The sequence below is a fragment of the Artemia franciscana genome, chromosome 4 (assembly GCF_032884065.1).
Source record: "Artemia franciscana chromosome 4, ASM3288406v1, whole genome shotgun sequence".
Lineage (NCBI taxonomy): Eukaryota > Metazoa > Arthropoda > Branchiopoda > Anostraca > Artemiidae > Artemia > Artemia franciscana.
In genome coordinates, this window is record NC_088866.1 from 47,303,917 (window position 1) to 47,317,885 (window position 13,969).

At 35.9% G+C, this 13,969-nt stretch overlaps 1 protein-coding gene across 1 annotated transcript in view; it reads right to left on the minus strand.

The window, feature by feature from the left end:
• Positions 1-399: 399 nt before the first annotated feature.
• The window catches only part of LOC136026519 (carboxypeptidase B-like), a 39,268-nt gene continuing 25,698 nt past the window's right edge, over positions 400-13,969 (minus strand). The window contains exons 5-7 of the mRNA XM_065703161.1: positions 11,870-12,016; positions 8,149-8,781; positions 400-644 (exon numbers count right to left, since the gene is read on the minus strand). Coding sequence (XP_065559233.1) covers positions 475-644; positions 8,149-8,781; positions 11,870-12,016 — 950 coding nt within the window. The 3' untranslated portion in view covers positions 400-474. The remainder of the gene's footprint in view (positions 645-8,148; positions 8,782-11,869; positions 12,017-13,969) is intronic.

Sequence of the window (13,969 nt, forward strand, 5' to 3'; positions counted from 1 at the left end):
GAAACCTGGCTGTGTCTCAGGATCTATTGTGTGTTCATTCTAAAAGGCAAGAAGAAATGTTTGGTTTGTTGTCAGAAATAGTGTTCGGGCAAGTTCAAGTTTTTACGGAGATAGGTGATTAATCTCTCAGCCTACTCTTCTCCTTTCCCAAAGACCCGATAGGACATGTACCCCCTGCAGATAGAATTCAAAAACGAAGACTGAAAACCATCCTACAAGAAAAACCTTTAAAATCCAGTATATCCTAGTCAGAGAATTCAAGTATGATGAAAAAAATAGACAAAAGAACTGAGCAAGAATGAGGTTTTTTGTTGACAACTATTGGCTTGACGCTGTGCCGAGTTTGTAACGACATTAATGAGGGATTGCATTTTTCATTAATTAGTATTCCACAATAGATTCAAATAGCACCAATTTATTCAAGCAAAAAATTTAAATAAATTATTAAATTAATAAAAGTGATGACTAGAAATGTTACGTAACAAGTTCATTTGCACATGCCTTGATGGCGTTCCATGTTTCTTCTGCAGTTGGGAGTATATATTTTGGTGGCAGTAAAAAACCATAGTAGCCTTTATCTCGCAGTTCCAGCGTGTAAGCGTACTTAATTCCAGCAACTCCTTTTGCCCAGTCATTGGAGGACCCTGAAATAAAAAAAAAATTATTCAGATCACTCGTGAACTTAAAGCTTATTATATTTTACCTGTAACACTTTCAAACAGCTATTGGTAACGAACTGTAAGTAAGAAGCGACCCAGCTCAATGGTAACCGAAACTCTAAAAAAAGGAATTTTTATACCAATAGATGCATGAAAATAATTAGATTTGTATGCTGATTCCAAATAGATAAGTCTAATTAAGTTTAGTCTTACTCATAAAAAGTTACATGCCTGAGAATATGTGACTTATTTTTGGAAAAAGAGGTAAACACCCCCTAATAGTCTTAGAATTTTAATGAAAATCACACCATCAGATTCAGCGTATTAGAAAACCCAACTGCAGAGGTTTCAGGCTTCTATCTGTAAAAATGTGGACTTCTTTACTTTTTGCCAGAAAAAAGATCACGGATGAGTGTTTATTTGTTTTTTTTTTCTCCCTTTTTTCTCTTCCCAGGGGTGATCGTATCGACCCAGTGGTCCTAGAATATCGCAAGAAGAGTCGCTCGAACGGAAATTAAAAGTTCTAGTACCATTTTTAAGTGACTAAAAATTGGAAGGAAACTAGGCCCCCTCCCACGCTAATATTTCCCCATAGATACCCGATTAAAATTTTGAGATAGCCATTTGTTCAACATAGTCGAAATATCTAATAACTACGTCGTTGAGGATGACTCGATCCCCACAATCACCGGGGCAAGGGCTTCAAATTGTGAGATTTATCCATTGTTTACATAGGGTATTGGTTATTGGGAAGTATACAGACGTTTTCAAGAGGATTTCTTCTTGTGAGTGGTCGCAGGGAGAATATTAAGTCGGAGGATCCTTCCATAGAGGAATTTTCAAGGAGGAAGGGAATTTTTCATGAAGAGTGTGCCAGATTTCCCAGCATGATTTAAAAACGATCAGAAGTTAAACAAAAACACGTTTTTTCAACTGAGAGTAAGAAGCAACATTAAACATAAAAGGAACAGAAAATATTACTTATATGACGAGGGTTACCGCTCCTCAATAGCTTGCTCTCAAGTTTTTTTTTAGCTTTTAAAAGAGGCTATTATTCTAATTAAACAGCCTTTGTTATTCTTAAGAATCATTTCCTATAAGAATCATTCTTATATAACTGGAACAAATGTCAAACTGAGGTTATTATTAGTTGAAAAAAGCAAAATTAAAATGCAAATTTTGCTTTAATTATTCATGTACGGTGAGCAGTCTTTGAAACCTGTATTAATTTAAAAACATTCAGAAATTATTAAAAAAACTAAGATTTTTGTTAACTGAAAGTAGGGAGAGACATTAAAACTTAAACGAACGGAAATTATTCCGTATATGAAAGGAGCTGCCTCCTCCTCTGCATCCCACTCTTTACGTTAAAGTTTGACTTTCTCTCACAGCTCAACTTTTTAAAACAATAAAAAACTTTAGCGTAAAGAGCGGGGCGTTGAGGAGGGGACAGTTCTTTTCATATACGAAATAATTTCTGTTAGTTTTAAGTTTTAATGTTGCTCCCTACTTAAACTTTGTTGTTGTTTTTTATATTTAATAGTCACGAGAATTATTAGTTCTTGTCACAAGAATCCTTCAGTGGTGTATGAGATAAGTCAATTAAAGTAACTAAAGCTATGTAGACAAATAATATTGATGTAGGTAAGTTTGGAAGTGAGGTTAGTAGAATTTTTGGTTTTTGAATTAGGGGTTGGACAATGTTATGTCCTATATCCGTCTATATAAATTATTTTGGTGAGCATTGTCCTAAGAAACGTGGTAAAGGCCACGGGAAAACATAATATCAAATAGGAGTGAAAGTTTCTGTTATACCTAAATTATGCAGGTGACGTAAGTGTCATGCTAGCAACATGAATGAAATTTCGGAGTTTCTGTAAGTTTAGAGGGCAAAAAATAGGCTATATGGCAGTAAGAAGACTAAGTCACTGGGCCAAAAAATAAATGAGGTAAAGAGATGATGTTAGATAACTGAGAAAATCAATCACATGGATAGCCTCACTTACCTGGGAAGCATTATTAGTAAAGACGGTGAATACCGGGAAGAAGTAAATAGTAAAATGCCCAAATAGTAGAAGTAAATAGTAGTTGCAAATAGTTCCCTTATGGGACTGATCGATCTTTTGTGTGTCGTCGAGCCGAAATGAGCAAGTATTTTTGAAAATGGAAAGCCTGTTAGTTGTTAAGAATGCAAAAGTTCAAAATTTTGTTCAGAACCAGCACAAAAAGGAAAAGATATTGTAGCTTCTAACTCTGAGGTGTCTTAATCTTTACATGTTTTTATTTTTTTTTCGCAAAATTTTGACCAAAGAAAAGGCACACAATTAAGTGTTATCTGTGGTTTTTGGAAAACATCTTGCACCTAGACGAGAATATCAAAAGCAACAATAATGACAGGGGTTAAGCATGACTCCTAAACGCGGGGTATCGGAAGGCTAAGAGAGATATGTTAAAGTTTTTTTTCAAGGGAATTTCCTCAGGACGACTTAACGTATTCGTTCGGCTGAACGTAAATGAAAAAAGAAACTTTTTAGCCATCCATCTGAAGCCAAACGAAAAGCAGGCTATCCCCGAATAACATGTGAATAACTCATAAGGAAGATTTTAAAGGAAATTAAAGCTTCATGGGAGGGTTAAAAGAGTAAAATTTGAATAGGTGTCGAGAGGAGGTGGGACTTCAGTGAGTTGTTGTAATTATGCAATTATGCTGTAGTGTAGCAAAGGTAATTATGTGATATATTCTACTTTAGATTGAACAAGAATAGGGATATATAAAATTCTTGAGTTTAGAAACTAAATTATGATGTGTAGGCTCATATAAAACTTGTTTAAAGTAGCCTATTACTCCCAAATGTGAAATAACTTGTTTTTTATTTTTGCAAGTTCGTGCTGATTTTAGCTGATATTAAACCTCCAAAACCATTCTTTGACTGCATCACTTTCTTTTTAAGTGCTTGCCTAAACGGTGAAACTATTTATAATGCAACATAATTTTCTTCTTTGTATCAAAATATAAGTTTCCCTAAGATTCCTAAAATGTGGAAGAGCTTTTTAACACTTTACGGGGTTCTTCCCAAAGGTTTCATGGTTTCTTCACAAACATTAGGCTGCTTCACACGATGCAACCTTCATCAGAAATATTTGCTGGTTGTTTGCGCAACAAAACTCTCCTAGTTTCAACCATCACTGCGAACCGATACTTTTCTCTAGTTTTACACCATAGCGTAACCAACCCCAAATATCCAAAGATATCATCGGAAACAAATTCATCTAACTAAATCATGAACTAAATAGGCTGGCATATTTAAGATGTAGAAAGAGGGACACAACGATACTTTTCAAATTAGTCTTAAACTCTGCTCTTTAGGTGGAGCAGAACCCCTCCCCCTCTCTCTCTCCCTCTCTCTCTCTCTCTCTCTCTCCCTCTCTCTCTCTCTCTCTCTCTCTCTCTCTCTCTCTCTCTCTCTCTATTCTTCTCTCTTTTTCATGCAGAAGTAATAAATACAAAGACCTGCAAACCATTTTTGTCGATGTTACCAAATGGGAACATATTAATATCTTTTTTTATTTTGCTGAAAGAAAGTTGCTGAATGACTGAACAACTAAACAATTACGGCTGTGTAAGCTTTAGTTTTCTTTGTTTTATCAAACAGTTCGTGAAACTGATTCAAAGTAAAAAGCGATACTTGCTAATAATAATCGAAACTCGAAAAAGTTTTTATGGCAATATAAACTTTAAAGTTTTACTGCTAATTGAAACCATCAACTGTAATCGACTTTTAGTGTGTAAAATCATCAAGTTCAAAGCGGCTCATCAAAAGTTAAGAACCCGAGAAACTTTGCTTGGTTTCAAACAATTCGTCGTAACGAACCGTAGTAAGGAGCGACCCGGCTCAATGGTAACCAGAACTCTAAAAAACGGAATTTTGATACCAATAGCTATCAAAAGAATTGTATTTTAATGCTGATATTAAATATATAAGTTTCATCAAGTTTAGTCTTACCCATCAAAAGTTACGAGCCTAAGAAAATTTGCCTTATTTTAGAAAATAGGCGAAAACACCCCCTAAAAGTCATAGAATCACACCGTCACATTCAGCGTATCAGAGAACCCTAATGTAGAAGTTTCAAGCTCCTATCCGCAAAAATGAGGAATTTTGTATTTTTTGCCAGAAGGCAGATCACTGATGCGTGTTTATTTGTTTGTTTGTTTTTTTGTGTTTTTTTTCCCAGGGGTGATCGCATCGACCCTGTGGTCCTAGAATGTCGCAAGAGGGCTCATTCTAATGCAAATGGAAAGTTCTAGTACCCTTTTTCAGCGACCAAAAAATTGGAGGGCACCTAGGCCCCCTCCCACGCTAATTATTTTCTCGAAGTCACCGGATCAAAATTCTGAGAAAGCCATTTTTATTCAGCATAGTCAAAAAATCTTACAACTATGTCTTTGAGGACGACTTACTCCCCCATAGTTCCCTTGGGAGGGTCTACAAGTTACAAACTTTAACCAGTGCTTACATATAGTAATGGTTATTGGGAAGTGTGCAGACTTTTTCAGAAGGATTTTTTGGTTGGGGGAGGGGTTGGGAAGAGGGGGATATGTTGGGGGAGCTTTCCATGGAGGAATTTGTCATGGGGTAAGAAAATTTCCATGAAGGGGGCGCAGGATTTTCCAGTATTATTTAAGAAAATGAAAAAATAAATATGAAGAAGTTTTTTCAACTGAAAGTAAGGAGCAGCATCAAAACTTAAAACGAACAGAAATTATTACGCATATGAAGGGTTCACCTCCTCCTAATACCTCGCTCTTTACGCTAAATTATTTTTAGTAATTTCAATTATTTATTCTACGGCCTTTGCGATTCAGGGGTCATTCTTAAAGAATTGGGATAAAATTTTAGCTTTAGTGTAAAGAGCGAGGTACTGACGAGGGGGTGAACCTCCTCAAATACATAATAAAAACAGGTAAAATGCAGAAGTTCGTTACGTAAGCTAATTTGCAAGTTACGTATATCTTTTACTAATAAAAACGTTCGTAAAAAATTCAAAGTTCTAGTTGCCTTTTAAGTAACCAAACAATTGGAGGGAAACTAGGCCTCCTCTCCCGCTCCTTTTTTCTCAAAATTATTCGATCAAAACTATGAGAAAGCTATTTAGCAAAAAAAATTGCAAATTTCGGTTTAATTATTCATCTGCGGAGAGCCAAAATCAAAACATGCATTAATTCAAAAACGTTCAGAAATTAAATATAAAAAAAAACAATTTTTTTTAACTGAAAGTAAGCAGCGACATTAAAACTTAAAACGAACAGAAATTACTTCGTATATGAAAGGGGCTGCTTCATCCTCAACGCCCCGCTCTTTACGCTAAAGTTTTTTACTGTTTTAAAATTAGAGTTGAGAGAAAGTGTCAAACTTTAGCGTAAAGAGTAGGGCGTTGAGAAGGGAGCAGCCCCTTTCATATACGAAGTAATTGCTGTGCGTTTTAAGTTTTAATGTCGCTCCTTACTTTCAGTTAAAAAAACTTGTTTTCTTTTAATTTAATTCGACAAAAGAGCAAAACATCCCCAAACGAAAAATTTTGACACAAAATCACCAATGAATGTCATGTCAATGTCAATGTCAAAAGCTCTATCACCCCTCTTAATTAACAAAAGAAATTGCACCTCGGCGAAGTATCTTTTTCTGCTATTTTGTAGCACCAAACAACAATGGCACCAAATCTTCCATTTGGCTCAAAAAGGGCCAAAAAGCTTGCGAGCGGGAATTCTGATACTTCAAATTTAAAACTACTAAAAAGTTATACAAAGAGCCTCTTAGTTTCAGAAGCGCTTTCGCCTAACGTTGGCAGATTTGGTCCCGAAAGATACACGTAGTCTCTACAAAGTAAACGGTTAATATTCAGATTTATTTTAAAGCTTCATTTAACCAAGTGGATCCATTTCAGGATTAATCAAGTTATTCGCAGTGAGTTATTTCGGCATACCAGCTATAATGGAGAATTGATAATGGATATGTGTGTAGGTGAAGGGAGGTGGAGGAGTATGCCTGAAGGTGAAGGGAGGGGGAAGAGTATACCTGAAGCCTTAAAAAAGGAGAAAAGTTTGTTTAAAATAAACCTGCGAGTTCTTCTTCAGTTATTTAAAATTCCTGTTTTTCACCACATGCATTCTGTATTTCTTTCGTAATGATAATCGTTTTTTATTGATAATTATTTCTCCTTTGCCATTTAAAAGGGGACCTAATGTGGAGTATTTTGTTGGTATGACCCTTAATTTGAAACTGCGATGCGATGTACGATAAGTTCATTGCTATTATCCCTGGAGAAATGAAAAGCCAATTCGTTAAAACAGAAACAACCACAATGAAAAAGTTCCTGGTCAAGATCTAATTTATTAACCAAACTATTTAATTATATGTTATTTTCAAATGCGCCAACTAAATTTTGTATAAGGGAAAGAGGTCTCATTGGAGCAACTCCCACAATAATAGATCTGTTTTCCGAATTTTAAGCTTTACCTTAGCTGTACATGGGGCTTTAACGTGTTTAAATTTCAACACTTCTTTTTTAATGTCCTTGCATGATGGATGACTATGGGGAAGGTTTTCATTGTGTGTTATTATTGTTTAATCAACAAGGCACTATCCTCTTGCTAATTTTTCTACAGATCATGAATGATGAGTGGCACTTCTGCATTTTTATTTCTCCCTGTATTTCTAGCCAAAGAACTTTGAAAGGATAGATGACGCCGTTGTCTGTTATTATTCAGATTTATTATTGTATTTATTGGGCAATAAATCTATTTATAGAATTGGTTTTTACCTTCATGAGAAATATTTTTATTTCTCCAGGTTTAATCTGGTACTGGAAATAACTTTTGCCTCAATTCTAAGAAATATTTACCCCCTTCATTTATCGATCATATCCCCCTCCTCCCAAATACTCATATGAATGAGCTTCCACCGATATTTGAAAATTGCTTACCCAAAAATGTGCTTTTTAACATTTCAAAAAACCTCACTCCTCATGGAAATGGAGACCTAGTTTTCTGTAGCAGGGAGGAAAAGTAGGTTCAATACTATTGTGTATTTTTACCTTCACTTGCGACTTTTTTTGTGAATTTTGTCACCAAAGGCACAGTAAAAGATGTTGTTCGTGGTGTCAACAATCATGTGGCTGGACTGGAGTGTCCAGGAATAAAGAATGATGACATTGTTCCTTATTTTCTGTGGCGACAAGTTATTTTAATTTATAAGCCTGATTAGTTTTAAAACCTCATGTAAAAACTTTCAAGCCGAAAAAGAGAAATAATTTAGATTCCATCCGGTTGGTTTTTCTGTCTGAAAATTTAAACAGCTAAATAAAAAGGAAAAAAAAGATTTTTGCCTCAATTTTTTTCAAGTAAGAACCAATTTTGTGTTGGAAATTCAAATACTAATTTTTTTTTGTATATTTTTTTCGGGTAAATAAGAAAAATGAATAAACTTTTTACCTGAAGCTATATATAGTAACCCAGGGGTAGTTCCTATTCTAAAGTTTGTACCATGGACAGAACGAAGGGCCTCTGCACCAATCTTTGCCAAACGTTTAAGGTCAGCAATATCCTCAGGAGTGTTCTTCGTGTATCCCCATGGAAGTAGCCACATCTGTGAATAAGAATGGATAGCAAAGTAAGCAGTAAATTTTCCAGACTCTGTATTCTTTAGAATGTACTCAGACAAAGATTTAGTTTCTGGCTCTGAAAATGCAGTAGAGCCAGCATAAGTTTCGGAACAAGAATGAATAGAACTTCCACCTTCCCTCCAATGGAAGTCCCAGTTGCGATTTCCGTCCACGCCTAAACATTCAAATAGTTTTCGATAGGACGCAACTGTGCGTCCTTTCTTTTGTTTCACGGAACGGGCCATTTTCCCTGTTTCCTGAAAGATTTTTGAGGCCCTTGATCCTGATCGAGTTTTACGCCACAGTCGATTTGTAGTTCTTGAGTATTCGTAGCCATCTGGATTTGTAGATGGGACGATGATCCAGTCAAAGTTTTCTCTTACGGCAGTGTTGTTTTCGTGAAATAGCTGATTTATTATGTATGTTGCTGTTGCAGGGGTTATCCACTCACGTGCATGAATACCTACGAATTAAAAATAGAATTTTAAGTTAATTTAACTTTGAACTTAAAAAATAGTAATTTTTGTGGGTATTTTATTATCACTAAATACATTCGCGTCATTAATTATTGAGTCCAAAGAATTTGTAAATGTTCAATCCTACTTTTAGTCGATAAGTGGACTATTCACGATAGCCTACGACTATGGTAACACGCACGCGCTGGTATTCATTTGTCTTAAGATAATCTACGGAAGCTATATCTTGTAAATATTTATTCCACACGTCTAAATTATTTTTTCATAACACCAGTATAGTGAATTATAGATTCTAAAAAAAAAAAAAAAAAAAAAAAAAAAAAAAAAAAAAAAAAAAAAAAAAAATCAGATCTACTGTCAATTTGAAGAAAAAGAAGAAAAACAAATAATAAGAAAATAGTTGAAGGAGTCAAGCAGAGGCGATCCTGGTGGAGTACTCCTGAAACACAAAAACTGGCAGCATTAACTGAAAGGCCTACTCCAAACAGTGCGGCTGAAAGAAGGTCAAAGTTGGCAACTAGACATCGTTTTGTGCGGCTAAGAAGCAGAAAATCATCAGCATAAGCAACGTGACTAATGCCCAAACTATTATTGCAAAGAACTGACGGTTGAAGACGTCGGAGATACGAAGCTAAAACACACTTAAATAAGCACGGAGACAACAAGGCACCTTTCGTAACGCCTTTTTAACAGACCGCCAACGGCGCCAATGATACAGTTAGGTTTAAGACTTTTACAGTTAGGGAAGGAGGCAGTATCCATACTCATCTTTGAATGGATTCTTGTTCGTTTCAATCTTGATTTGCACTTTTATTAAAGCTTTATTCGTATTAAGGTTTATTTATTCATTTATGTTAGTACATATTGTATGTTTGTTTGCTATGATTGTTTATTAAGTTTCAGATCGTTTTAGGTTTCATTTATGCTACAATAGTAAAAATTTTTTGGTTTCGTTTTAAGTTTTATTTACATATTCAATTTTAGCTGAACCCGTTTTAAGATTTGTTTATTCATTTATGTTAGTGCAACAGAAGAATAAAAACGAAAGCAACACGAAACAGCAAGAATGGAACAACAAGAACAGTGAAAGAAGAAATAAGAAAACTAGAAACAATATTTAAAAAAAAATAAAACCAAATACAATTGACGCCCCACTAGCCTACTGATATATTTTAAAGAAATAACTTATTCCTCTTCAGATCATTTGAAACTTCAGAAGAAAATATTCCTTTTCAGGTTACTTATGAAAAGGAATATATTGTAAGAAATATCGAATCATTGGCGCAATGATTCGAGAATAAATGTACGTATTTAGTCTTAATTTATTTAGAAGATACATTTCTAACACTTAAACATCATACACGCTTTTTATGGCACTTGGCATTCACCAAGTGACATATAGCGATCGCTAATTCTGTTGGTCTGTCCGTCTATCGGTCTGTCAGTCGGTCCCGGTTTTGCTAGTTTAGGCACTTCCAGATAAGCTAGGACGATGAAATTTCGCAGGCGTATCAGGAACCAGACTAGACTAAATTAGAAATGGTCGTTTCCAGATTTGACCATCTGAGGGGGGGGAGTGGGGTATGGTTAATCCGGAAAAATTAGAAAAAATGAGATATTTTTAACTTACGAACGGGTGATCAGATCTAAATGAAATTTGAAACTTAGAAGGATATCGTGCTTAAGAGCTCTTATTTTAAATCCTGACCAGATCCGGTCACGTTGGGGGGATTTGGAGGGGAGAACTTAAAATCTTGGAAAACGCTTAAAGTGGAGGGACCAGGATGAAACTTGGTGAGAAAAATAAGCACAAGTCCTAGATACGTAATTGACATAACTGGAACGGATCTGCTCTCTTTGGGTGAGTTGGGGGGAGGGTTAATTCTGAAAAATTAGATAAAATGAGGTATTTTTAACTTACGAAGGAGTAATCGGATCTTAATGAAATTTGATATTTAGAAGGATCTTGTGCTTCAGAGCTCTTATTTTTAATTCCGGCCAGATCCAATGACATTGGGGGGGAGTTGAAGGGGGAAACTGGAAATCTTTGATAACGTGAATATTGAGGTATCTTTATCTTACGAATGGGTGATAGGATCTTAGTAAACTTGGTATATAGAAAGATCTTATGTCTCAGATTCTCTATTTTCAATTTAAATCGGATACGGGGACATAGGGGTTGGAGGGGGAAACAGAAATCTTGGAAACCGGAAATCTTGAAAAACACTTAGAGTGGAGAGATCGGGATGAAACTTGATGAAAAGAATAAGCACAAGTTTTAGATACGTATATTGACATAATTGGAGCGGGTTTGCTCTCTTTTGGGGAATTGGGAGGAGGGGGGGTGTTAATTCGGAAAAATTAGAAAAACTGAGGTATTTTTAACTTGAGAACGGGTGACCGGATCTTAATGCACTCATGTCTCAGAGCTTTTATTTTAAATCCCGACTGGATCTGGTAACATTGGGGGGAATCGGAGGGGAAAACGAAAATCTTAGAAAACGCTTAGAGTGGAGAGGTCGGGATGAAACGTGGTGGGTAGAATAAGAACATGTCATATATACGTTATTGACGTAACCGGACTGAATCTGCTCTCTTGGGGAGTTAGGGGGTCCAGTGCTTTGGCGAGTTTGGTGCTTCTGGACGTGCTAGGACGCCGAAAATTCGTAGGCGTGTCAGGGACCTGTAAAAATTGACTTTATAAAGTAATTTTCCCCGATTCAATCATCTAGGGGGCTGAAGGGAGAGGAAAACTAGAAAAAATAAGGTATTTCTAGCTTACGGGTCGGTGATCGGATCTTAATAAATTTTGATATTAAGAAGGACCTCGTGTCTCAGAGCTCTTATTTTAAATCCCTATCGGCATTAAGCCTCTGATTTTCCTTTTAAATCAATCTATTGATTCTTAGAATTTTGTCAGAGCTCATGCCATATGGATGCCATATGACATGAGCTCATGTCATACGAGCTCTTAGCTCTTGTTTTAGAATAGCAACATTCTTTCTCTACCCCCCTGGATACATAATTGCCGATAAGTCTAAAACAGAAATTAGAGGACTTTCTACGGAAAATTACCTGCTTCAATGAAAATAGCCTGTTTAGCTTTTGGAGACTTGATTTTAAGTGCCTTAAGAGGTCTTCCCTCACTTGATGTCCCATAAACTTCAACTGATGCAACATCATCATTAGCCTCAGCAACAAAATCCAGATAGTTGTAGATCTCTGCAAGTATAGGATATATCATAGAAGGTTTTACGTCATTGAAGTCACTGTATTAAAAAAGTGAGGAAGAATCCCATTTTTGTTTTTGCCTTATTTTCACATATTTTCTTCTTTTTGCACAAAACAGCTGTAAGCAGGATCATGTCAATGATTTAGTTTCGGAGAGGATGGGGCTTACCAAGAGAGAGAAAAAGACGGGGTTTACCTCCCGTTGGTTTTGAATGGTAGGTTTTGAAACCCACCTCCCGTGGGTTTTGAGTGGTCCAAAATAATTTTTTTTTACCTGGATTTTAAAGACCCTCTTTCGTATATGAGGAATGTTTTTAAGTTTTTAAGAAAAACATTTTTGTTTACCTGAAATTTAAAGAACAATTTACGAGTCAGATAAGTTGGAGATAAGTAAGTAGTTGGAGATAAGTAAGTAGATAAGTAAGTCAGATAAGTTTGAGAGGGGCTCACACTGGGGAGCCTCCTCTCCTTGGATATAGACTTGGCTGTGGGTGGCATATCCAAATTCTTCTATTGCTTGTTTGCTTGTTGTTGGGCTTAGCTCAATTTTACGGTAGACGATTACATTATCTAGATGAAACTAAAGGTCTAATGTTTAAATCATTTAAATTGTATATTCCTTGTTAAAGTGAAGGAAACTGAATGCAACCAAAGCGAACTGAATTACGCTTCATATAGCGATTTAATAGTGAACATAAAAGACATATTTGGTCAATAGAGAATCCAATCACAGAAATACAGTTACACAAAATAAACCAGTAAACTTGTAAATCTAACTATAGAAACTATAAAAAATAATATATAATAGGAAGGAAAGCCCATCTACTTATTTTGTTCACCAGACAGCCATGAATCAAATTTGTTGGGTTCAATTGGTTTCAAATCAAATTGGCTTCATATAGGCAATTTCGTGTAATAACACCGAACAAAAACCTGTTTTTGTTGAATTATAAGTAGTTCAGGTAATTGCAGGTAATATATATTATAGCTAAAAACCTAATCTTACGAAGCTGTAAACATCTTTTAGCGTTGGGGTCAGGGTTTGACAATGGTATTACCAAACAATATAGGCCACTTACTTATTTAGACTTTGGACTTCCAACGGCGGTTGGCGCATAAGGTGGCAACGATTCTTCTCCAGAATGACGTCTCAAGCGTCTTCAGCCAAAGTTCATCAAGGGATGCTCTTGAGAGCGCTGCGTCTTTTTCTAGGCATCGTCCAAATATAGCCTTCTGTCGTCCGCGCTGTCGAGCTCCTGGAGGAGTCCAACACCAAACATCATGAGGCAAACGATTGCTGTTAATTCCAATTTTGTGTCCACAACATTGCCACCGACTGCTTATAAGTTTATGAATAACGAGTGGCTGTTTAGTCTTCTCTCTAATGAATGAGTTGGTAATTTTGTCCATCCAGTTGATTCTGAGAAGCCGTCGAAGACAATTATTTTCAAAACTTTGGATTCTTTTCTCTAGCTGTTTTGTCAGCGCCCGGCTTTCAGAACAATGCATTAGCACTGACAAGACATTACTATTGAAGAGCCTCAATTTGAGCTTCAAAGAGAAAGTGGCACTTCTACAAATATTTCCTAACTTATCAAAGACAGTTCCTGTGAAAGCGATACGTGTGACATTTTCATGCTCATGGCTTCCATCTGTACTCGCTAGACTCCCAGGCTATCTAAATATCTCTAATTCTTCATTTTCCTTTGCTTTAATTGTCAGAAGCTCAGCAGGTAGTTTATCACATTATTGCGCATGATTTTCATCTTTTGCTTGCTTATTGCCAAACCTATTCGTTCACATACTTTTGAGAGTCATTTATGTTATACTGAAGCTCCTCTGTGTTATACGTGAGAAAGGAGCGTTATATCATCTGCGAAATCTGCATCAAATAAAGTGTAATATTCATATGGGTCACTAACGAGAATGAAAATTGACGCTGGT